The sequence below is a fragment of the Gambusia affinis genome, linkage group LG05, assembly GCF_019740435.1.
Source record: "Gambusia affinis linkage group LG05, SWU_Gaff_1.0, whole genome shotgun sequence".
Classification (NCBI taxonomy): domain Eukaryota; kingdom Metazoa; phylum Chordata; class Actinopteri; order Cyprinodontiformes; family Poeciliidae; genus Gambusia; species Gambusia affinis.
The window spans coordinates 23,659,179-23,683,539 of record NC_057872.1 but is presented as its reverse complement, the minus strand read 5'-3'; the positions used below and the strand labels follow the sequence as shown (position 1 = coordinate 23,683,539).

At 35.1% G+C, this 24,361-nt stretch overlaps 1 protein-coding gene and 1 long non-coding RNA gene across 4 annotated transcripts; one reads left to right on the top strand and one right to left on the bottom strand.

The window, feature by feature from the left end:
- Window positions 1–34: 34 nt before the first annotated feature.
- On the top strand, window positions 35–13,076 carry rab5ab (RAB5A, member RAS oncogene family, b). 3 transcript variants are annotated; one of them, XR_006370563.1, is made up of 7 exons: window positions 172–408; window positions 3,175–3,401; window positions 5,614–5,765; window positions 6,894–7,016; window positions 7,298–7,391; window positions 11,610–11,866; window positions 12,138–13,076. XR_006370563.1 is itself a non-coding variant. In XM_044116128.1 (6 exons), exons 2-6 carry the CDS (start codon window positions 3,236–3,238, stop codon window positions 11,723–11,725), a joined length of 651 nt encoding a protein of 216 aa, XP_043972063.1. In that variant the 5' UTR covers window positions 35–408; window positions 3,175–3,235; the 3' UTR covers window positions 11,726–13,076. The 3 variants fall into 3 exon arrangements, 2 of the variants coding, with proteins under 2 accessions (XP_043972063.1, XP_043972064.1); XM_044116128.1 differs by having other exon boundaries at window positions 35–408; window positions 11,610–13,076; XM_044116129.1 differs by having other exon boundaries at window positions 205–731; window positions 11,610–13,076.
- A 2,268-nt stretch (window positions 13,077–15,344) lies between these two features.
- Window positions 15,345–18,808, bottom strand: LOC122830845. Its single transcript, XR_006370605.1, has 3 exons — window positions 18,690–18,808; window positions 17,220–17,468; window positions 15,345–15,508 (listed from the first exon to the last, which is right to left on the bottom strand). It is a non-coding gene; the product is annotated as an uncharacterized LOC122830845 (long non-coding RNA).
- Between the last annotated feature and the right edge of the window lie 5,553 nt (window positions 18,809–24,361).

The window sequence follows — 24,361 nt, the reverse complement described above, 5'->3', positions numbered from 1 at the left end:
TGTAAACTGAAGTCGCCACCAAATGTTTCCCCTCCCCAAAAAATGTTCCACTTGAACTACCTGTAGTTGTTATTTGTTATTATTAACTCTCTCATTTTTTGTGGTTTTTGTTGCTGGAATTCGTCATTTCATTTAAAATTTTGATAAATGTAAACATTTGATTGGTCCGGGCCACTGACACGCAGGCGGATTGTCAGTTGTAGTCATACGATCTGTCATCATCCTTCGTACAATGCGAAAAGGGAAGTTGAAAGAAGTGGGAGAGGGACACCGCGGAGCCTTACGAAATCTACCGATTCAGAACCTGTCCGGATAGTCGGCACACTGTGAAGAGACTCTGAAGTGCTGCGTATAAATCGGGCCGGAGACAACACCCCCATTATCCAGGCTGCCCTTCTTTTCTTTTTGGTGAGTGGCTTAATATTAGCGACCTAAATGCTAACACTGGAGGGCTCCTCCCGAAGCGGCCGCAGCTAAACAACATTCACCCAGCTAGCCAACACTTAGTAGGGCCGTGCTAGTTAGCAGTGTAAATAAGGCTCCTCACTCGGATGGATCAACACTAGCATCGTTATTCACTTTTAATACAACAGAAATGCAGATTTAAATCACTGACTGATGCAGAAGTTTGACTACTTTCACCCTTTTTCGGACAACGTTAGCCAGCTTACATTAGCTGTACACACCCAAACCTGCATCATCATCTGAGTTCTGACATTCTCAAACGTTACGTAAGTGTGTAAACCTATAATGCACAATACTAACTGCGATTTAATTTATTTTTTTACTGACTCAATCAGGTGTCACTGCTAGTTGGTCGGGAGCTTGACAGAATCAACATATGAGTTAGCTGTGTTGCTAATGCTAGCTATTTGCTAATTGAAGCTAATAACAGGTTATATGTGGTTATCCCGATGTCGTAACGCGATTTCGGGGAAGTTGTTGGTATTTAGAGTGGAAGGAGAGCTGCGTGGCTGTCAGGTAGTTTGTTGTTGTTACATTTTAGAGCGGTTAAAAATGTTAGTCTTTAAACGATGCATCCTCAGTCATAACAACTTTTCCTAACTATGTTAGCATAATTTTCAAATATTTAAAAGGTAAATAGCTTCGAGAACGAGGGTCAATAAAAGGGAAAGAGAAAGTAAACAACATTTAATTAAAATTGAAAACCGTAGACATTTGTTTTAACCACTTAATTCTGCTAATTTTGGTGACTGGCTTACAGCAAATAAAATAAAAATCAGTAAAACACAACAGAAATTTAATAAATCCTTTAAATAGATAAATGTCTACTGAAAGAATATGATCAGTATATGCGTTGAACACTTGGCCAGGGCTCCTTTGAATGATTTACTGCATTAATGCCCGCTCTTTTATCTTTTTCTTGATCAGGGAGTTTGCTAGCCAACCAAAGAAGTATCGTACATTTAGCAGCGTGAGCAGGTGCCAAGTCCTCCTGCAAAATGAAAATCAGCACAATGAAACGGAATGTGCTCTAACGTTCCTTGGTGGACTGATGTGCTGACTTTGATTTTGATAAAAACGTGTTGGACCAACAGTAGCGTATTATACTGCTTCCCAAATGATTACAGATTGTGAAAACTTTCTACTTTTAGTGTCTCCCCACTCTCCCTCCAGGCGATGACTCTTTTTGTTTCCAAATAAAATGCTAAATCTTTTTTCATCTGAAAAGTGACTGAGATTGAGCAACAGTTTATGAATTCTCCTTTTTAAGCCAGGCATGGGGATTTTGAAAGCTGAGGAATTGTTTTAAGCACCAAAATTGACAGTTGTATGAATTTTTCTGGATCCGTTGAGCAACTTCACCTCTGGTGAATCTCCCCAAACCCTTGAAAGGACTTTACTATACAAAGCATTCTAGGATGTGTTTTACCTTCCATGTAACTTTCCACTGAGTAGCTAGGTTTTTCAGCAATTACCTTTTCATGAATTTCACTTGTGCAACTGTCAATCAGGAGTCTTCCTAATGATAACATATAATGTCTGTATGCAGAAATTCATTTTTGATATTGAGTAAGATTTTAATTTTCCCAGAATCAGAAGCTATTTTTATATTCTGCTCTATTATCAACACATTCCCATCATCATATATGAGCAATACAATCAACCAAATAGTGTGTGGGCATTAAGAGTTAAGAGTTTGTTTTGTACAATTATGATTTCTGTACAGAGCATGGACTGGAAACACAATAAATGTTTCACCCACACAAGTCTTTGCTGCAATAATATTGCAGTTATTTTTGTTTAATTTTGTTGAACTTTAATTTAATTTAATCACTGGATCTCATTTAAATCAGTCATCTTCTTTACAAAAAGACACCTGGTTAAGATAGCACTTCTACTGTATAAACCACATGTAATTCCATGTGTTGTGTTTTTGGTCCAGAATTTATTTAACTGAGAAAATGTCCCTGCCAGGTTGCAAAGTCACAAACCCACTGAACAAAGCCAAAACTGCAGCTCATAGTATCAAACTTTTTCTTACCTAACCTAAGGAGGTTTTCCCTAATGTGTTGTCTAAACTTGTCCGCTAATCTCCTTTACTCATAACTTAAATCCTCTCGCAGGTATAGCTGGAGTTTTTCACAGATGCAGGATTTGAGGGCAACATATTAGTTGTCGGTGTTGCTGCTTCAGCAGAAATCCAATCTGTGCTGTTTGTATGTCACTGAAATAAAGAAAAGTTCAGTTCATTCACAATACACATATTGTGGCACTTTACAAAAAACAAAAAGAAAGACAGAAAGTAATTTGGTTTTAATGAAAAAGACAAAATGAATTTTAAGCAGGTCTTGAAAGTATCAGATGTCGACAATATAATGTCAAAGGGAACAAGCAGCTACAGTAAAATACAGGTGCTACCGCAGGAACAACGATGCCTCTTTTTTATTTAACTAAGCGTGAGTGCCCTTTATGTTATGGACAGGTATAAAAATGTTTAATTTAAAACTAAACAACAGGAATCCAGTGAATGGACTGTTGAGATGTTGTGTTGCAATTTTAGAAGTTTCAAGTTGACAACAGGGACTGAGATATTCTAAATCCGAACATTTGAGAAACAATGTGACATCATGAGGGAGCCTAAGTAGAAGAAAAATGCTTTTTACAACTTGATTTATCAGATTTTTCTTTCTTCCTCTCTCTGTCATGTAGGTGTTATTAAAGGATTTTACCACCACATCAGCGCTCAGGGGGAGAGACCACACAGAGTGACATGGCAAGTAGAGGTGGAGCCACGCGACCCAATGGACCTAACGCCGGCAACAAGATCTGCCAGTTCAAACTCGTGCTTCTAGGAGAGTCAGCAGTGGGGAAGTCAAGTCTCGTACTTCGATTTGTCAAGGGTCAGTTTCACGAATTCCAAGAGAGCACAATCGGAGGTATGTATGATGACGTAAAAAAAAAATCTTTTTATTAAACCTTCTAACTATAGCGTACACACATAAATATTCACAACATAATTCTTCATTTTCCAAGATTTCATTTTCGGTTTTGTTCACACTTGTTGCTCATGATAGTTAGATTCATCTGTGTAAAGAGAGAAAAATACTAAAGAAATAAAGTGAGCATAAGGCAGTGAAACTTGGGGGGGAAAAAAGTGATGTTACATATGAAACATTCAAGTTGAACATCGGTGAACAACACAATGTGCATGCAAGTCAAAAGTTGAGATGGCAAAGTCTGCCAAAAGAAAGGAAGAAGTCAGGAAGAGGACAAACCGGCACCCTGTGGAGAGATTTAAAAGGTTGCTTGTCCCATCTGCATATAATTTACCACAATGGAAAATGTAATACTAAAATTCTGGTAGCATTCATGTATATTGTACCGGTGTCGTTACTCTGATCAGCACAGATAGAAGGAGGTGACATAAAATTGCTTACAAAGAGTCACACTGCAGCTGTACTCAGACAATGGTCCTGACATTTTTTTTATTATTATTATTTTTTTCCCCACCAGGGGGTCTTTTTGTGGGCTCTAGTGTCCCTTATACAACAGTAGGCTGACAGGAAAGGGGGAAGACATGCGGCAAATGTCGTTGGGTCCGGGAATCGAACCCGCGACGGCCGCGTCGAGGACTGAAGGCCTCCAAATGTGGGGCGCTCTACCCTCTATGCCACCGGAGCACGCCACCGGTCCAGACATTTTAAAAAGCAAAACAGTTGCAGCTCAAGCTAGTTATTGTGGGTAAATATGAATTACATAGAGTGACCAGTTATCAGTTTATTTTTTTAAATTTATAAGCAAATGGTCTGACACAGGATACATAAAAAGTAAAAAGAAAACAATTTCTAACCCACTAAACTTTATGCTCACAAACAACACACCCAGTTTCCTTCACCTAGCATGACTTGCTGCGTCATAAAGTGTTTCTAACAGAGAAACTGGTGTTTTTATAGTTCGCCTAACTGGTTTTACTTCTAAGAAGCTCACAAACATTTCTTAGATTAATAATGATAAAATAATACTAGTTCCACTTGTAATGATCTTTGTTGAAAAATCACTTGCTCATTCCTTGATTTGTCACTAATAAACATTTTCGCATTCATTAAAAAGTCTTTTATGAAGAAAATGAAACATTTTGTGATCTTCTGAAGAAATGGAAGCTACTTTATTCTCAAATGTTCTCAAATGATTTATCCGTTTTCAAAATGGAAATGCCAAACTGGACAGAGGTTTACTTTGAATATTTTTAGATTTCCTGGTTCGGAAACATAAAGGTGTTTGTACTCAAAGTTTAACTCGTGTTTAGAAATCTGTGAGGAACCAAGAACTGAGGTGAATTCCTAGACGTTCGCTCATAGTTTCAGGTATCTTTTTGTCTGGTGAAAGCTGTGTGTGGTCTGTTGAAGCTCAACCTTTAACCTCTTCCTGGAATTTGTGGGATGCTATTCTGCTTTCGTCCAGATAAAAAGGGTTTCAGGAGCAAATAGGTCCGAATCTCACTGCATAATACAAAACAAGCTGACTGATTTATCTAAACCAATACAAAACACAAAATCTTACCAAGTAATTTAGATTTTTTTCACTTATAATGTGGGAAAAATGTCTTGTTATAAGTGATATAATCTGCCAGTGGAACTAGTACTTTTTCATCAATATTAAAGAATTATTGACTAAAAACATTTGTAAGTTAGTTTTCTCTTATTTCAAGTTTACTAAGCTGTTAGCACAAGAAACTGGACCAAAATGACTTGGTAAGATTTTGTGATTTTGCAGTGTGTCCTCTTCTGCTCTGCAGAGGTTTGACTGGCAGATCGGCCCATGCAGTCATGTCCGCACGTTTGGAGTCAACAATAGTCACCCCGCTGCTACAAACTCACTTTCTTGCTATATTTAGCGACATTTCAGGCTAAAATAATTGGCATCAGCCAAAATTTGAATCAGCAATCGCCCAGAAAAATGCAATCGTTGCATTCCTAAACAGCCACAACCTTTGTGTCAGGAAATCCTTTCACAGCAGTTAGTTTATCAAATCCTGGAGCTTCATTCTCGGCGTAAACACGGAGAGGCGAACAGCGCTGCCTCGTGTTACTTTCACTGAAACCCACTCTGTGTGACTCAGGACGCCTTATCTGCTTTGTTTCCCTGCAGCTGCCTTCCTGACTCAGACGGTATGTTTGGACGACACAACAGTCAAATTTGAAATCTGGGACACAGCTGGTCAGGAGCGCTACCACAGTCTGGCTCCTATGTACTACAGAGGCGCCCAGGCAGCCATTGTGGTCTATGATATCACAAATGAGGTGAGCCAGGCTTTTCTCTGTCGTCTTGTTGCTGCTGCTGCTGCTGCTACCTGTTGCTAATCTTTGCTAGCTTGCACAGGAAAGTTGTGGCGTAGGAGGAAATGGGCGTGGTGGGGGTTTCCATTTTCATTATATATGTTTGTTTTTAGCAGCATTCAGAGGCTTATTTTTAAGCACTGAGAGATGAGTCACTATTGAGCATCACAGTGTTTATAGACTTTCTACACTAGACTCATTGATATCTGAAAGACTAATGTCTGGATCTTCAGTAGTTTGACTTTCTTATCTGGAAGAGACTTTTAATTATTGAAAGTAAACACCTTAGTCTCAGTGTGATTTATTTTACACTGCAAAAGTACAAACTTAGTTTGCAGTGAGAATATCTTAGTAAACTTGAAATAAGACAAAAATAACTTACAAGATATAGTCACATCTTATATAGGATATTGGAGCTTGTTTTATGTCAATAAATCCTTAATATTGATGAAAAAGTACTTGTGCAAGTAGCAGATTATTTTATTTGTAACATGGGAAAATGTCTTGTTATAAGTGAAATAATCTACAAGTGGAACTAGTATTATTTTATCAATATTAAAGAATTATTTACATAAAACAAGCTCCGTATCTTGCTGAAAAGTTACTTATAAGTTAGTGTTGTGTTATTTTAAGAGTTGTAAGATATTAGCAATAGAAACTAGACCAAAAATAGTTGGTAAGATTTTATGTTTTTGATAAGTCAAGTTTGTTTGCATAGCACATTTCAGCATCAAGCGTTCAAATTATAAAAACATAACAACTAAACAAAACAAAAAAGATGAATTATATTACAGCAACAGAATAAAGAGAAGTGATGAAATCCAGAGCAGCTTTTTTTTCCGGAGAGGTTTTTAGCCTCAACTTAAATTAACTCAGTGTTTCAGCATTTTTGCTGTTTTCTGGAAGTTTGCTCCTAATTAGAGAACTGAATTCTGCTTCTCCATCATTCACCAAAACTTTCTGTCTCTTGAGATGTTTTTGTTTGTAGGATCGGTTTAATAAATAGTTCTTCTGGCCCTGTTCGCCATCATTTGGGCTTGGTTGTTATTTTCCTAATTGAGGCGACCCTTACCCCTCTGTGCTGTTTTCCAGGAGTCATTTGTACGAGCGAAGAACTGGGTCAAAGAGCTTCAGAGACAAGCCAGTCCAAACATTGTAATAGCTCTGGCTGGGAACAAGGCCGACCTCGCTAGCAAGAGAGCTCTGGACTTCCAGGTTGGTCCTCTTACAACTTTAATGACTTGATTTGTCCTTTTTAGAAGATACAGACATCAGTGGCACAGCTTCCAATCATTTTAGGAAATATTAAAATATTTCCAAAATATTAAAAACAATCTTTCTGAAAAACAAGCAAAGCTAAGACTGCGTTTCCACCTCGACCTAAAACCAGCTAATCATTGTTCCGCTCTAAAACTTTACTCTAAAATAAACATGTCTTTTTAAACAGTTTATTTAGGGTATTGTGGTTTTCTGTAATTGGTCATGCTCTTTGGCAGGACGCGCAGTCGTACGCAGATGACAACAGTTTGCTCTTCATGGAAACTTCAGCAAAAACCTCCATGAACGTGAACGAGATCTTCATGGCCATCGGTAAGAATCCCCTCCTCAGTTTCTTTTCATGTTGTGACAAAGATTTTTCATTTATCTTATCCATGTTGAGAAAAACTGATTAAGATGTTATTTTTACTATTTTATGCACTGTTTTTTCCCACAAGAGAGTCAATAAAGTCTCTATGTACAGTTTAGTGAAATAAATCAAACTTCTCCCAGTTTGTGACTTCTGTAGTTCAGACAGGAACATTCATTTTTATGTGTTGTACAGTTATCCAAAAAGTAGTAATACATATTTTTCATCATCATTTTTATTATCACAATAATACTACAAAATATTGTGATAAATTGCATCTTAACTAAATATTTTAGATCCTCATCTTTTAATTAACACTCGCTGCTCTACAAATTGTCTTTTTTTTTTAACACTTTAGTCTATAAATATAACCTAATATTACTTTATTAAGTTACTCAATCATCATGTCTCCAGATGATTGTTTACTGGCAGAAACATTTCTACTCATTCTGCATTTTTCTTTTCTTCCATTAGTTTTCCATGATTATTTTGTAAGGAAACAGTAAAAACATGCCTTTATTTGAGTGAACTCCACTCTGATATAACACTTTATTTTTATGATACGTGCTCTCTAAAGTTTTTGTTCTCTCTGTATTCATAAATTTAAATTGTTTTAAACTAAAAACAAACTGTCAATCCAGGATTCTTCCCTATGATTCTTAAGGCCACAACAAAACATTTCTTGATCAAAAATAAATGTTTATTGAACTTTTGTAGTCTTGGTTCTAAATGGACATTGGGTTTTAATCTGCTGCAAGCCATAATCATAAAAAAATACATAAATGCACTTAGTGTAATAAATCTGTATAATAAATTACATTTGGTTTTTGTTTTGATATAGTGAAAAGAATAAACACATCCTTTAAAAAGTCTTATATTCATATATCTAAAATTAAGGCCTTAAAATCTCTTCAATTAATTTAAAACATAAAAGTTGGTCTGAAGTTTGTTAATTACTGACTTTAATTGTATTCTGTGAAGTTTTTTAATTTTTTTATTTTGTGGGACTTTTCTGTCAGCCTAAAGTTTAAGTTGCAAATGAGGCCTCCGCTAACGAGCTGCTAATAATCCCTTGCTAGCTAGCCTGGCTAGTGTTTTTGCATTTATTATGAATTTATTGTTAATTGACTGAACTCTGTTCATCTCAGTTGTTTTTTTATTCTTACAAAACTATATATATATATATATATATATATATATATGCAGCTAATATAAAATATGTGATAATGCTTCGTGGATTTCTGCTGTGATATAAGTCTTAAATTTCATTCATAATTGTTTTAAAAAGTCTTAAATTAGAGTTGATAAAACCGTGGTTGTGAAATAATGAATTCAGATCGCTCTTGTAAATTAATTAGTATAATTGGTGTACTTATCATTGATCACATATCTTCTGTGTGTTTTAATTGAAATAAAATGTAATCTTTTAGGTCAATTTTGTGCAATGATTTGTTGAAATCATTCATGTAGTAAACAGCTGAAGTCTAATCTTTATTTTTCTGAAACATATGACCTCTGTATGAACATGAGGGATTTTTTTAAAATCATATAATTTGAATTATTGTAAAAAAAAAATCTCTGATTCAGAGGAAAAGAGAAAATTCTCCCAAATTTGGTAATTATTTAAAGCTATTCAGGTGTTTATTCTTTGATGGGTGTCAGTGGTTTATTATTTTATCCCTTTTTTTATTTCAAATACTTGTGAACATGTGCTACTTGTTGAGAAGGAGAAAATATTTGAGATGTGGGGAAGTGAACCACAGGAAAAGCTACAATTTATTCCTTGAACAAATTCCGGGTGTGGACAGTGAGTTTAATTCACATTGTGGCCACGAGATGGCAACGTTGAGCTTATAATGTCTTTATTGAACTCTGATTATGTCAGCAATGTTGTAAATAATGAGAAAAATAAATCTGGAATTAGTCCAGTATCTTTGTATTCATTTCTCTATCAAAATTATCAACATTTATAAAGCTGGTTCACCAGTTTTGCTTGTTTTTTTTTTTCAATCTTAATTAGTTTTGAATTGTTGTTTGAACAAGAAAAGCAACTATTTTAACTGATCAAAGAGAATATTTACCAGAATATGTTTATTATGTTGATATTGCATAATAATTTAATTAAATGTAGGATTTGGAATTAGATTTTAGTTTTACCCTTTAGGTTGTAATACTGATGGTAATGATGTTGTTTTATGTTTTCATGTATTTTTGACGTGGAATAATCTGAATAATAATCTGATGAAAGCAGTTCAGAGTTCGTTCAACTTTAAATGTTATTTAAACTGGTTTAATTTTTCCTCTATTGATTCTTTTAGCACCATTGAAATCAATCAGTCAATCAATCAATCGATCAAGTTTATTTGTATATCACAAAGTGCTCGACATTATAAAACACAAAATTACACAGTTATAAAAATCACTGTACACCACTGCAAGTGTTTATCAAGAAAAATAGTTCTCTGATTTATTGTTTCTGCATCTCATTCAAGATGGACTTTGACTAGGCCACTGCAATTTCAATTATCAGATATTCTGCTGTAGATTTTTACTTTAAGCTTAGATTAGTTTTCTTTTTGTAATTACAATGTCATGAACTTTAGCTCTTAATAAAGGACTCTTTATTATTTTTTTTAAGTTAAGTGGGAATTTTTGTATTTTAGGGACCAAAATAAATTTTTCCAAGTCAGTTTCTTTCAATTAAAAACTGATGAAACTTTAACAAAATCTGCAGGTATGTGTCCATTTCCAGTGAATTTTTGGTTAAAACAAATTTTACACAAGTAAGAGTAGAAATAGTTCATAATAAAATGACTATGAAGTAGTAAAAATACTTGTAAAATTTTAAAAAAGTTACTCAAGTAAAAGTAATTGAATAAATGTAACTAGTTTCTACCAAATCTGTCCTAAATGTTCAAGCATCTTCTTGTTACAGTGTATTTATCTTTTTAAATTGAAACCTCTTGTTTTTTTAGTAGAGTTGCTCAGACTGATGATGATCAATCCACCATGTGCTACTGATGATTGATGGATCTTTTCTCACATACAGACGCAGCACAGGGTGTAGTTACTTTATCCCCATGGCTGTGCTCAGCTTTATCACACATTTTAAACACATCCCTTTAAAAGCAAACTTGTTTGTCCAGCTTTACGGACTTGGCCGAGGCTCGGCGTCATAAAGCCGCTTTACAAGCTCAGTTATAAAACCTCTGAAATCGAATGTAGTCTCTCACTGTGGCGTTTTATGGCAGCGCTCAGCTTCTGTGCACCACAGATCTGGAACAACCTTCCAGAAAACTGCAAAACAGCTGAAAAGCTGAGTTCCTTTAAATGTAGACTAGAAACCCACATGGTTAGAGTTGAAACATAATCAATGAAACATTGAGCAACATTTTGATGTGTAACGACGACACTTAAAATGTTCTTCCTGCTCTTTTTCCAGCTTGTTAAGATTATTGTGATACAAAAATATGTGTATTAATTTACTGGTTAAGTTTTACTGGTAACATGTTCAAGATGAATAAATCATTTCTATTATGTTTATTGCTTTCTTCATGACTGATTACTGTGTGATGTAAAACACTTTGAAGTTTCTATTTTTGCTCTAATGTGGCAAACACTCCAACAAGTTTTGTCCTTAAAATATCAAAATTCCCACTTACCTTTATATTTATCAAACGTAAACAAAAAAAGAAACAAAGAGTCGTGTGTTAAATGTTAAAGTTCATGACAGCACAATTATGAAAAAAGACAAATAGAAGCTTGAGGTAAAAATTACAGCAGAGAGGCTGATAATGAGTGAAGCTGAAGTGGCCTAATCAAAGTTTAATGTGTGGTGGTTTAGTATTTTTTATTTTTTATTTTTAGTAATTTTTATTACTTATTTTAATTTTTTTGTTATTTTATTTTATTATTTATTTTCTTTATAATTTTATAGTTTTTCTCTATTATTTATTTTTATACATTTTTATTTCTTTATTATTATATTTTAATTTATTTTATTTTTGATGTTTTTTTTACTTTGTATTTTTGTTTTATGATGTAAAACACTTTGAACTGCCTTGTTTTGATTGATTGATTGATTGATTGATTGATTGATTGATTGATTGATTGATTGATTGATTGATTGATTGATTGATTGATTGATTGATTGATTATTTATTTATTTATTGTCTCCACAGCCAAGAAACTTCCAAAGAACGAGCCGCAGGCCGCCGGCACCAGCAGCGGACGGAACCGGGGCGTGGACCTGACGGAGTCGGCTCAGCCCAGCAGCCGCCCCTGCTGCAGTAACTAGCCCGGCTCTTCCTCTCCCTCCTCCTCCTCCTCCTCTTCCTCTCGGCTCCACCCGACAGCATCTGGAACGTCCGACCCGTTTGGGTTCCAGATGTGCGACCCGCTCTTCACCCTCACCTCCCAGGATTAGCTGAAAGACTCTGTATAGCTGCATTTCTAATACCTTTTGTTTTGTTTTTTGTTGATGTTTTTTTTTGTTTTTTAACTTTTTTTAAGAAGTGTATATCAGTATAACGGATGCATGTATCACTACAACTCCTAAAGAAAAAAAACAAAACACATTTTTATCTTTTATTCAGTTTAAAGACTAACTTCCCTTTTCAGAAAGTCGAGAAAGCGAGAAACCTGTGAATGTGTGTGAGAGGGTTAGTTTCACTGCAGTAGTCTGTTTTTCTTTTTCTTGTATATTCTAGAAAAATCTAATTGTTCCCATGTGAGGTTGCTCCACTTCTGCGACTGTTTGTTTGGAGCAACAGTTGAGTTGCCAGGAAAGGACCCAGCAACTCTTCCCAGGAACAAATCTTCATCCGAGATCCAAGTCTTCTTCTGGGATATCCGGGGTAAAGCACTGTCCAACTTTAACACAAAGTTTGAAAAAATAAAAAACATAAATCAGGAAACTTCACCTTGTTGCTCATATTAATGACAGAAAATAATTTAAGTGTTAAATTTCCATTGAGGCCAGTAGTCAACCTCCATCAATCTAAGTCTGTTAAAAATAAAGAAATGGAAAAAAACAAGAGAAAATGATATGCTCTAATGTTTCATAGGGTGCAATGTCGTCTTCTTCCTTTATTTCAGTTTGCCTGGAAGTTTATTTAGAGACTCCGAACAATTGTACAGTTGAATATTTTGCCAATCCCTCTCTTATGTTTCCTCTTCAAGCTCCACCTTTTCACAGAAGCTGGTCAGGTGTTAGGCAGTGATGGTCTCTTTAGATATGTGTAGTGTTATTAACAAAATCTCTCTGGTGTCTTGTCGCTTTCTTTTTTTCCTATTATTATTATTTTAAATTAAGTTTTTTTCTTTCTTTTCCAAAAAAAGAAAAAAAAAGAGAGAAAAGGTCCATGGTGGAGTTTGAAAGGAACTTCTTTTATTGCATTGCACAGTGTTGATCATGTTATAATAATTGATAACTGCCCTTGGGTTTTTATATGATGGACTGTATTGGATTTGCTAACCTTTCGGCTGCGGGCGGGGAGCGTATTTAATCTAACTGGTGGTCTCTCTTGCAGCTCAATGGATTTAATGATGTAAAAACAGCATTACTAGTGATGGGCTGATCCGTTTTGAGTGTCTGAATCTTAATAAATCCAATAAAATGGTCTCTTGTATGATTCTCTGTGTGGAGATCAGTGGCTCTTCTGGAGATTCTTTTGCTGTTTTTGTGCCAATTAAATTATTTTTGATATCGGAAAATAATTAAATATAGGATAAAAGTAATCTGAATACATAAAAATACTTTTTTCTAGAAAATAAAAGTAAATCACATCTACCAGTTTGTCTCCATGTGGAAAAGTAATCCTATCTCAGACTTGATCACAGATCTTTTAAACTAACAAGTTAAAAACTTTGGGAAAATAATCTGTGGACTTTTCTAAACAAATTTTGTTTTAGCTCATATTAATTCAAATTTATTCAGTTATTAGGTTCTGATGGCTGTGGACAGGACGAATCTCCTATAGAGGTCTGTCTTACAGCGAATTTGAAGAAGCCTCTGACTAAAGAAAAAATAGAATAAAATCTTTTCTTCCACTGTATAATGTTAGGGCCCCACACCACCAGGGGGCCCCCAAGAGCAAAACTCTGGCACAGTTAAATTATATGTATACAGCTGAAATAATATAACACTTAAACACCACTCTGCATTTCAAAATAATTAGTTTTAGTTTGCTGCTCCTGTAAAGTTAAAAATGAAGAGCCATAATAACACTGGTGTGATGTAAGCTAAATATTAATTATGCTAATAATTAGTCTTGTCTTGATAACCAATTTTACTGGACAACAAATTGTCCCAGAAGTTAATATTGTTGTTTTGACATAATTTTCAACTAATATAGTGGTAATATGGCACAATAATCTGAGAACAAGATGAATAAGCTTTAAATTCTAATAAACATTTAACACAGGAACTGGAATACATTTTAAATATCCAAAATAAATAAACAAAACAACAGAAACAATAACAACAATGAAAAAATAATTATGAAGTCTTTCTAAAACGAAACTGTAAAAAATGGCTAGTTTAGACCAGACTGAAGACTAATAAAATTTGATTGATTACTTAATGTTCTGTTTTGATTGTTGATTCTATGTTGCATTGTGTTTTTGTGTTTGATTTGATGTAAAGCACTTTGAAATGCCTTGCTGCTGAAACGTGCTATACAAATAAAATTTGATTGATTTTTGATTGAAGACTTTTATTATTCGGTTTTTGGTAGAAAAAGAGAAAAACAATAAATCATCCAAATGGATGATTAATAAAATTACTGTTTTAATTTATTGTTCAATTAATTAATTTATTACTTACTCCAAGAGGCATAATAATAATTGCACTTAGAGTAGCCTAGGAATGACATTTTGGGATGAGAGGGCCCCAAATGAAAATCTTGTTAGAGCCCCAAAAATGTTTGGACCGGCCCTGGACAGCAGCGAAGCAAACAGAACGGAAGAGAGAAACTATCTACTAAATGAGCCTCCGAGTCAGAAATAAAAGCAAAAGAAAAGTGAGTGAATACTTTTCCTGCACTGTAAAACATAATTTAACTCTGATTTGCACACACAAAAAAATATTTTTATTTAAACATCACATTTTGCAGTTCAAAGAGCTTCTTTCAAGTGAAAATTACACTGAAATTAAATCTGAGCACTATTTATTGCCACCACTAGTAGAGTTTTGTATAAAAAAACATTTAAACTAATAAATATTTTTGTTATATTAGCTTTAATGTAGAAAAATGTAACTTTTAATTTGAGTACTTGTGTTTTTTAGTGGATCGTAGTGGTCCACTGACTTTCTGTTTTGCTGTGGATTAAATATTGATGTTAGGGATAATTTCTCTTTGCTGATCTTCAAAATGAAAAAGACACAAAAACATACCACTCAAAAGAAGCACTTAGATAACAATTATATTCTATGCCAATCAGATCTTTTGTGGGAAAACCTTAAAAAACTTTTCTGCTCTGCCATTACAAACATAAACATGTACATTTTGTTAAGCTCTACTGGTATTTGAGCTAAAACCATGTGTTTTGGTCACATGTTGAAAACATAGTTAAGTTAATTATGGTGAAGAATATGTAATAAAACAGGCCTGTTTCTTTTCTAAATGTTTCAGGGAATCTTGTTGGAGTGCATAACAAACTCTGAAATATTACATTTGACATAGAAATTTGGTCAACTGGTACGACATGCCAAGGACAGAACTACATTACTACATTTGAAGCTTACTTCAAAGCACTTTGAGGTCCAGAGACGAATAATTCAGAGCTGGAAAACATTAAGGACAACCAGCAACCCTCCCAAGAGTTTATTGCATTTAATTGGAATAACTATCTGTAAGAAAAACACACTTAAAAACCTCTTTTGACGTCAGTGTGTCAGTCCACATGCACACATTTTCCAGCGTTTCGCTGGTTCTCGTTTCTCTCCTCTGCTCATTTCCATCTTCTTGCCTCTTGACACATTTTCCATCCTCAGAGGCCACATCAGACGACTCATCTTCTCAGCTCCAAATCAGCCAAATCGCATGATAGCCAAGAGTCAAAACACCCTTTTCACAGCCTTGTAAACAGACCACACACACACACACACACACACACACACACACACACACACACACACACACACAACACTGAGCTTTTTACAGCACAGCTCAACTCTAATGTGGATAAAACCTCTTATAGCTTTGATTATGTTCAACCAGACAGAGCAGCGATGCACGGCTGATTGAATAACATTACCCCACAGTCGCTGCATTACGTTATTTGCGGGTTTGCCATCTCATTAGACGGGGTTATTACTTTGGGGGTTTGCAGATTGAGCAGCTGATGCCGCTTATTTATACAAACTTACACACTGAAGTTGGATTTGATTTGTTTTTTTAAGCCTGCACTGCAAAAACACAAAATCTTACCAAGTAAATTTCTAGTGTAAATATCTTTGAAAACTTGAAAGAAGACGAAATTAACTTACAAGTAACTTTTCGGCTTGTTTTAAGTACATAATTCCTTCATTTTAATGAAAAAGTACTTGTTTCATTGGCGTATCATTTCACTTATAACAACACAGTTTTCCAGTGTTATGAGTTAATTTATTTTACTTTCCAATAACTAGTACTTTTTCATTAACATTAAGGAAATGTTACTTTATAGTTAGTCTTATTTCAACAGTACTGAAATATTTTCTCTAGAAACTAGATCAAAACATTGAAAAGATTTTGTGGGGGGTTTTGTTGGTGTTTTTTTTGTGTAGTTTGAGCTTCGTAAAGAGCATTTTATCGACTTTATTCTCCAAATCTGTTAAAAATAAAACCAATTCCAGCTTTGAAGTCGGACATTGTTTGCAGTATCATTTTAGGCTTTACTTTCTAGGCAATTTTACATGTGTGTCTTTTAAAATAAACATGTTTAGTCTGGCTCTCTTTGTGTTTTCTGGATTAATTAATCTCCTATATTTTACACAAAATTATTCTTATTTATTGAGATTTCTAGTCTATCCAGTTCTACCTATTTTGTTTTAGGACGTCTGTCACTTTTAATCCTAATAATCCGTTGCTGGCCACGCCCCCCCAACTCAACGTTTACACTCATGTGAAAATGGCTGCGAACAGATGCTCAATTATACAACTGTACATCTTTAAAAAGCATTAGTGGAGCCTCCTGCACAACCAACAAGAACACAGGATAAGTCAACAACACAACACTTGTCTTCCACTGCAGTGATTCAACAGCGCATTCAAAACCAGCTGCAAATGTGCCTGAGCTTAGTTGAGGTTGCTAGGTGACGGGCATGGTTTGACTGGGGTTGCTAGGTAACGGCGCAGTTCGCATCAAATGTGACAGAACAATCCGAGGGTTTTTGAAACGGCTAATTTCCAGACACCAAAAATATCAACTTATTGCCAAAAACAGCTGAGACCCAAATAAAGGTACAAAATGTGAATATTTCTCTACGTCATGAATAAATATGAGAAATTTACAGATTAATTTGTTCTAAAAGTGTCTGTGAGATTATGTTAGGGTTAGGGTTTAACAGTGGGCGTTTAACAAATCCATCAACGCTACTAATCATGCTCAGACAAATTTAAAAACAAATTCAAGCATCATTCACCCCATCTGCTGTTTCAAAAATTGAAATATGTGGATAACAAGAAACACTTAAGTTTTTTAAAACTGAAAAAAGAAAAAAAAGACAGAAGTAATGAGGCGTCAGACTCACTTGGTGCTAAAAGAAGTTTTTAAAAAAAAAAACACTTTTCTGCCAGCTGACCAACCTTTTCTCAAGCGCACTGCACTCCTCTTTTAGATTGGCTTTTGATCGGCAGATAGCCACATCCCAGGCTGGGCAGTGGTCTGTAATTTTATCTATAGAGGAAAAACATCAGAGTGTATCTCCTCTGAAGATATCGCAGTCTTTAAAAGTGAGTTTAGCTGTTGACCTTTCCCTGGTTTCCGTGGTAACGGAAACGTTTTCCTTTTTCCTTCAGCTGCACAGGATGCGCCATTCCTCTGATCTCTACAAACTGTTTCAATTAGAAGTAAATATCCAATAAACTGTGGAAATAAACACAGGTTTTGATAGAGAATTGCAAATCTATGAGTAGCTAATGAACTCTTTCTGTTTTTTATTTTCTCCTCATTGCCACAAACTTTCCAACATTTTTACTTTGGTTCAATTCAGTTTATTCCTTTAACTCCAAATTATTCACAACATGTCCTCTCAATGCACTTTACACAAAAAATTTTTTATTTAGCTTTAATTCAGTTTTTAATTCGTGTGATAAGTAAAACGTAATTGTAAAATGGACAGAAAAAAAAATGTGTGATTTTCTAACTATTCTGTGACAATATATTTCTATTATTGTAATTGAGTGATAAAATCCAACAATTTTCCTCCAGAACTCAACAAAATAATAAACAGAGTCCACATTTGTGAATTCAATCTGTCAGGGAACATTAATGAACAAACAGCATCATGAAAACAGTAAAAGTTAAATTTTAAATTAGTACATTTGTAGTTGTGATGAGACAAAACGTGACTTTTGTGTATTAATGTTTTTGTAGCTGTGCCTGTCTGTCATAACCAGAACTAGAGAATACTGATTCCTTTAAAAGCTTTTGTCTGAATTCCTGAGGTGGAAACTATTTACGATTCATTCCAACGTGGGAATTTGACCAATTCTAAAACACAACTGAATACATTTCATTGCAGACATAAGCCTTTCCTTCAGCAGAGCAATAAATTATGTCAGCGCTGAGTCTTAGAAACACCAAAAACTGCATTTCTGGTTTTAATTTGTCATCTTGCCTTTCAAATGGAAAGCAGCAAGGGGGATTTTCTTGGGTAGAGTCTTATGCAAATTTATGCAGTGCATTAAAAACAAGGTTTTATATTTCTAAAGCTGTGCTTGGCTTTGGATTTAATTTATTTTACTTTTGTTTCAGAACTTCTGACAGTAAATATATGACACATACTTTGATAGAAATTTCACCAGTTTATTCTATCACTCACCAGGAACGGTATTTGTTAAACATGTTTTCAGAACCTGTCAAATATTCCACAGTTTATGTTTCTGGCTCATTCTGTTATTTTTTCCACCTAATACATCCATTTAACATGAACCTCTGTGCCAAAGTTCAACTCGGTTGTTTATAAATTTATTAAGACTGAAAATTTTATTTTATATAAACATTCAAACCCTTCACTCATTACTATTCTTAATTAGTTGCAAACTTGAAAAGACCTTTTCTTTCGACGTTTGTTATTCTTCTTGGCAGAAAACTAAACCAAGTTGGTTTGGGAACGTCGGTGCTCCAGCCATGAGTCATTCAAGTGAGCTTTTTCCTGATGTTGACACTTAGATGAACGAACTATATGCTGACATATACAGTAAACAGGTTGTCAAAGGCAGTGTTTTCCAAAGTGAGGGCCGCCAGGGGGCGTTACGAGGCAGTTAGACGGAAGATGAGAAGAAGAAAATGCGAATATAAGAAAGAAATAATGTAATAAATGGTTAAATTATATATTTTGTTTTTCACATTTGTTTTTAATCTGTTAAAATAAGTTATTAAAATATTATTTGCCACGCTAATCTCTCTGATTGGCTGCCGGTTAAATTTATCCAGTTGCTTTTTGCTCCTCAAGCTAGCTAGCATACCTAACACACGTTAGCATAGCTAGCAAGCTAGCGCTAGCAATGGCTTGGCCGGTTCTTAGAAAGGTTTCAGAGAAAAATTATTTCGAAATAGTTTTCCTTATGTGACAGAAAAGCACAAAACGTTTAATAAAATGCCGTATTATTATGTATTTATTTTGAAATCTCTAGAATTTGTCGAACGTGACATCATCAATGATTAGTCGTTGGTTAACCAAGTGACTCTACGTTGTCATGTAAAACAGAAAAAAGACAGAAACAATCATCCAGCAGACCTGCTGTGGAGAAGCACTAAGTTACAAAATCTAAGAACTTTAGAAAATAAAATGTGATTTGATAAATATAAAATATTACATGCTTTCCTACAGTAAAAAAGGTATTTTGATGGACAACTTTTTAAATATTTTACTCCACTAAGGGTGCCCTTTGTCGCTGTTTCCATATCTTTGAGTGACTTGTGAAGTTCTTTATTAATGGTTTTTTTTATAAGGTAGTGTATTATATTAACACCAGAATAATAATGAAATTGTCCACTGCATGAAGCATAATTTATGATAAACAAATATAATAACTACTGAATAGTGAATAAAAGTGAGACATGCTAATGTTTCTTTACGTATTTTGTAACATTAACCCCGGCCAGAAACCAATGAGTTTTGGGTGGCTATGTCATCAAAAAGTTTGGAAACCCATGGTCAAGATTTATTGGAATAGACAGATTCCAAACAATGTTTATGTGCAGAGATACGGTTAGGAATCGGTTTCCTCGGTCCGGGCTGAGGGGAGCATAAAGATGTCGTCTTCAGCATAGGAATACAAATAAAGTTTGATTGATTGATTGATAGGAAGGCAGGTCAGGTTTAGCAAAGAACACCTGGAAGTCTTCAAGGTTTAAGCAATTCTTTCAGAGTGGATTAAGCTGCAAGATAGAAAGTAGATGCAGGAGGCCTTTGTTTTTAGGACGATGAGTGGCCAGAAATAACCTCCTTTAATCAAGCTGAGAACTGGGAACAGATGGAAAGAGATAGAAACGACCCCATTCACCTCAGATCATAACTGAATTGTTTAAATCAGGTATTTGATTAACTATAACCATTTCTGGTGATTCAAATAAGATGTGTACAGTGTAGAACTGATTCTTAATTTCAATAAATGAGTTTCAACCCACATTCCAGGTGAGGGCAGCAGTGGACCATAAGAAAACCATTATCTCTTGTGGTATGGAAGCCCCTGTCTCTAAATGACACATATGAAGTTTAAGTCAAACATTTTGGAAATATTAAATACAATACCTATGAACCATCATTTAGTTTTTAAATTTTGCTGTGGTGCTGTGAAAAAAGATTTTTCCAAGGCTGAAACAATTAATTGGATTAATTGTGATTAAATATAGCAGAAGAATTTTAGTTAAACCGTTACGCATACTGATTTTGAAAAACATTAGATTATGAGCTCTTTTCTTAAATCTTCATTGTGCTAAGATCATGTAAGTTCATGGGTGCAATCCCCATATTGGACAATGGAAAACTAAATAATAAAAAACTAATAAAAGCTCAACATTATGTATGGCTGGTTAGATCGGCTGGTCAGAGTGTGGTGCTAATAACGCTGAGGTCATGGGTTCAATCCGCATACTGGCCATTTGAAACACAAGGTCTTCAGAAAATCAACACTTAAACAATTACTGAACTAATCATTTAATTAATTAATCATTAACTGGAATATACAAATTCAAAAAACCACACCACACTCACAGTAGTTAAGCCAATAATAAGCATTATCTAGAAAAGGAACCTAATTGCTAATTTTCATTGTCTGTTTTTTACTTTTGCATATCAAAGGCTTAAATAGTTAAATTAAAAATCTGCACAAGCTGCCAAATTCTTTTATCAGATTAATCTATTAATAATCAGAATAATAACTAAAATAATTCAGTCTTCCATTGCTTAATTAAAATGAAATATTTCCATTCATTAAATTAATATCAGATAAAGGTAACCTGACCAAACATAAATAATGTGGGTTTAAAATGATCATCTATGCCATCCTAAATAAATAAATCATTACACCCCACAAATCAAAGTTGCAGTATGTAACTTTTATCAAAAATATATTTTTACATATTTGTTGAAACTGTCACTATACTGTTATTGTATGGTATGAGACAGATAACCTGTTTTTTAAAATTTAAGCTCTTCTGCCTTCTCCCAGTACTTATCCAGAATCAACAAATCACAGCCAGGAGGCGGATCTCAGCGCTGTCAATTACCCTCTGTGTGGCGCTGCTCATCCCCTTTCCACCTTCTGCTCTTAAGACACAGCTAACACAGCCTGTCATGAATTCTCAAGCTAATTAGCACGACCTCCGATGACAGATAAACAGTTTTTGTGAAACGTTAAGTTGTTTCTCCGCCATTAGAATTTTTAGCAGCAAGTACATTGATTGACAGCACTAACACCCCCCCACCTGGCTCAGATTGGTTGTTATTGTAGGAGCGGTGAATTTCTTCAGACGGCAATAGTAGCTCAGACAGGAGGTGGAGGAAATCAGTCTTTTCACAGATTGTTTTTCTCATATTATATTGTCATAACATGGAAACATATTTTTAAAAATATGTAGAAAACATGTTTTTTATAAAAGTTGCATACTGCAGTTTACAGTTTAAGATGACACCAGCAAAAATACATGCTTGAATTAAATGATACTATTGGTAATTAAAATTTCCTGTTAGACCTCCTAAAATCTTGCATTCTGAAATTTACAGTAAAATATATGAGAACCTTTAGATTCGACTCTCCTGGAAATATAACACCTGTACAACCTGAGTGGACAACAAAGAGGAGCTCTGTGGATTTCAATAGGCATCATACACACTGTGGTAAACCTTATGAACTTATGAAGTAATGTAGCTGCGGTTCGTCACTGTGGCAACTGCTTCCTCTTTAGCCTGCAGGTAGATGTGGGTGAAGCAAAAAAGAAAAAAATTGCCCAGCCTGAAGATGAGGAGTTGAAGCGCTGCTGCAGGGAGACCCGGTCATCACCGGAACGTTGCACATCATAACACCATGGCGGACGTAACGGATATATTCTCAGTTATCTGTGATGAGGCTGTCATCACGGCGAGGTCCCAGGGTTACCTGTGACAGCCAGGACAGGTGACGCACGCCACCGGCTACGGAGATTAGAGCGGCCGTGACTTTCAGGAGGTCCAACCTTGTGCTCTACGTCAACACATCAAACGCAGGCAGCGAAACGTGGCTTTGATATGACCTGTCTCATGACATTTCTGTCTATTAATGGATAACTGAGAAGAGGCCGACTGCTTTTCTCCTTTCTGTTGAGCTGCTGCTCTCTGTCACGGCTGGTGTGAGGAACAATGAGTCAGAGCAGGACTTTCACATGGCTGCAGTGGTGCACAAATGTAATTAAAGTCCTGGCAGCATCATTAGCATTGTGTTTGAGCTAAGTGATATCTGATAACCACAGTGTTAACACACCACAGCAATGGCTACATTAAATCAAAGCTTTATGAAAACACGTCATGTTACTGCTTACAGAAACTTGTAAAACAACCACTTTAATGCCAGAGTTGCCTTGGGAATAGATACAATAAATGAATACATAAAAAATCAAACTTTGGTTTGATGCTTGGTCCGTTGCTAGGTAACGGGGCTGGTCTTGGCTGGCTGGGGTTGCTAGGTAACGGAGAAGTGGCTGTCAGTTGTGACGTCAAATTCTGGAGGTTTTTGAAACATTTCATTTTCCAGACACCAAAAAGCATTAATACTTTGCCAAAAAAAGACCGAGTGGATTTTTTAAAAAGTGCTTGGGCTATTTTTAGAGGCAGTTTACACCTGCATAAAATAGACAATTTGTACATTATCACCAAAAAAATAGATTTACTTTTGTAAATGTTGAACCATATCTTTGGGTGTACCATAAATCCGTTGGTATTTATTCTTAAAATAACACATTTTGTTTTTGACTTGAGGTTGAAAATCTTAGAAACCGACTCCAAAATGGAGGAAAGCAGAAGAAACAAACTGAGACCATGATCAATACAGTCTATTTCGCTTGACTTCAAGCTCTGTGTTTTTATTACCAAACACAGGGCTTCATATCAATCAGTGTTGGATAGTGGTCACAGATTTGTTTTAGGTGTTATGACAGTAAATAATTGCTCCACTTACTGGAATGGATTCTTAAAACCAGAATACAGAAAAACAACTTCTGGCTTTCTAAGTGGAAAAAAGGTTTTCGCTCTCATCCCAACAAGTGTGGACATAAACTGTTTTGATAAGTTGAAGTTCACAGCGGATAGATGGTGACAGGAAGAACCATTTTAAAACCAAGGTCTTATCTTTGTCCAAATATTTTCCAATGTTTACTTTTCGCAGACAGACCTGGTTAATAAATGGAGTGGTGTGAAAGGGGTTGCTCTGGTGTCGTGGTTTAAATAACTGATAAAAGCTTTCCTGACTTTTTGAATGGGTCAGTCAGTGACCCATTCATTCAGTGACTGAATGGGTCAGTGTCAAACTTGATTTTGACCCTGGTAAATAGAGGCGAAAAAAAAATGGAATACAAAAATGAAAACTCAGCACAGTTTTATATTTTGACACATCTACACTGAAAAAACAAGATCTTACCAAGTTTCTCGTGCAAATATCTTGCACTTGGAAATGAGGCAAAACTAACTTACAAGTTACTTTTCAGCAAGATGTAGGAGTCTGTTTTAAGTCAATAATTCTTTAATATTGATGAAAAAGTCCCAGTTTCATTGGCAGATTATTTATAAAGACATTATAAATGAAATAATTTGCCACTAAAACTAGTACTTTTCCATAAATATTAATGAATTATTGACTTAAAATGAGCTCCTACATCTTGCTGAAGTTTTTCACATAAGAAATGCCTATTGTCACTAATAGGGCTGATCAATAATATATAATCGCAATAGACATGTGATCAATATCAATAGTTAATACATCTGATAGAATATTCAATAATGTCACTGAACTCCAACCCAGAACCGCACAAGAAAGACTTCAGCCGCTCAACAAGGTTGGTGGGATCAACAAACTCACTAAATCTTTGGTTACCTAGCAACAACTTGTGAAGTAACTTTTGGTTACCTAGCAACAGCCTGTTGAGTAACTTGCACAGCAGCAGTTTATAGAAGCATATTTTTGAAGAAGAAAATCTTTGGGAATCACTGGTCTATATGTTGCGACAGTATAACATAATACAGATAATCTGA

Excerpts from the sequence above, each read along its gene's own strand:
- rab5ab (XM_044116128.1), top strand. The coding sequence starts at position 3,236 with ATGGCAAGTAGAGGTGGAGCCACGCGACCCAATGGACCTAACGCCGGC. Across the intron at positions 5,766-6,893 it reads TCTATGATATCACAAATGAG|GAGTCATTTGTACGAGCGAA; the intron begins GTGAGCCAGGCT and ends GCTGTTTTCCAG. Across the intron at positions 7,017-7,297 it reads AGAGAGCTCTGGACTTCCAG|GACGCGCAGTCGTACGCAGA; the intron begins GTTGGTCCTCTT and ends GCTCTTTGGCAG.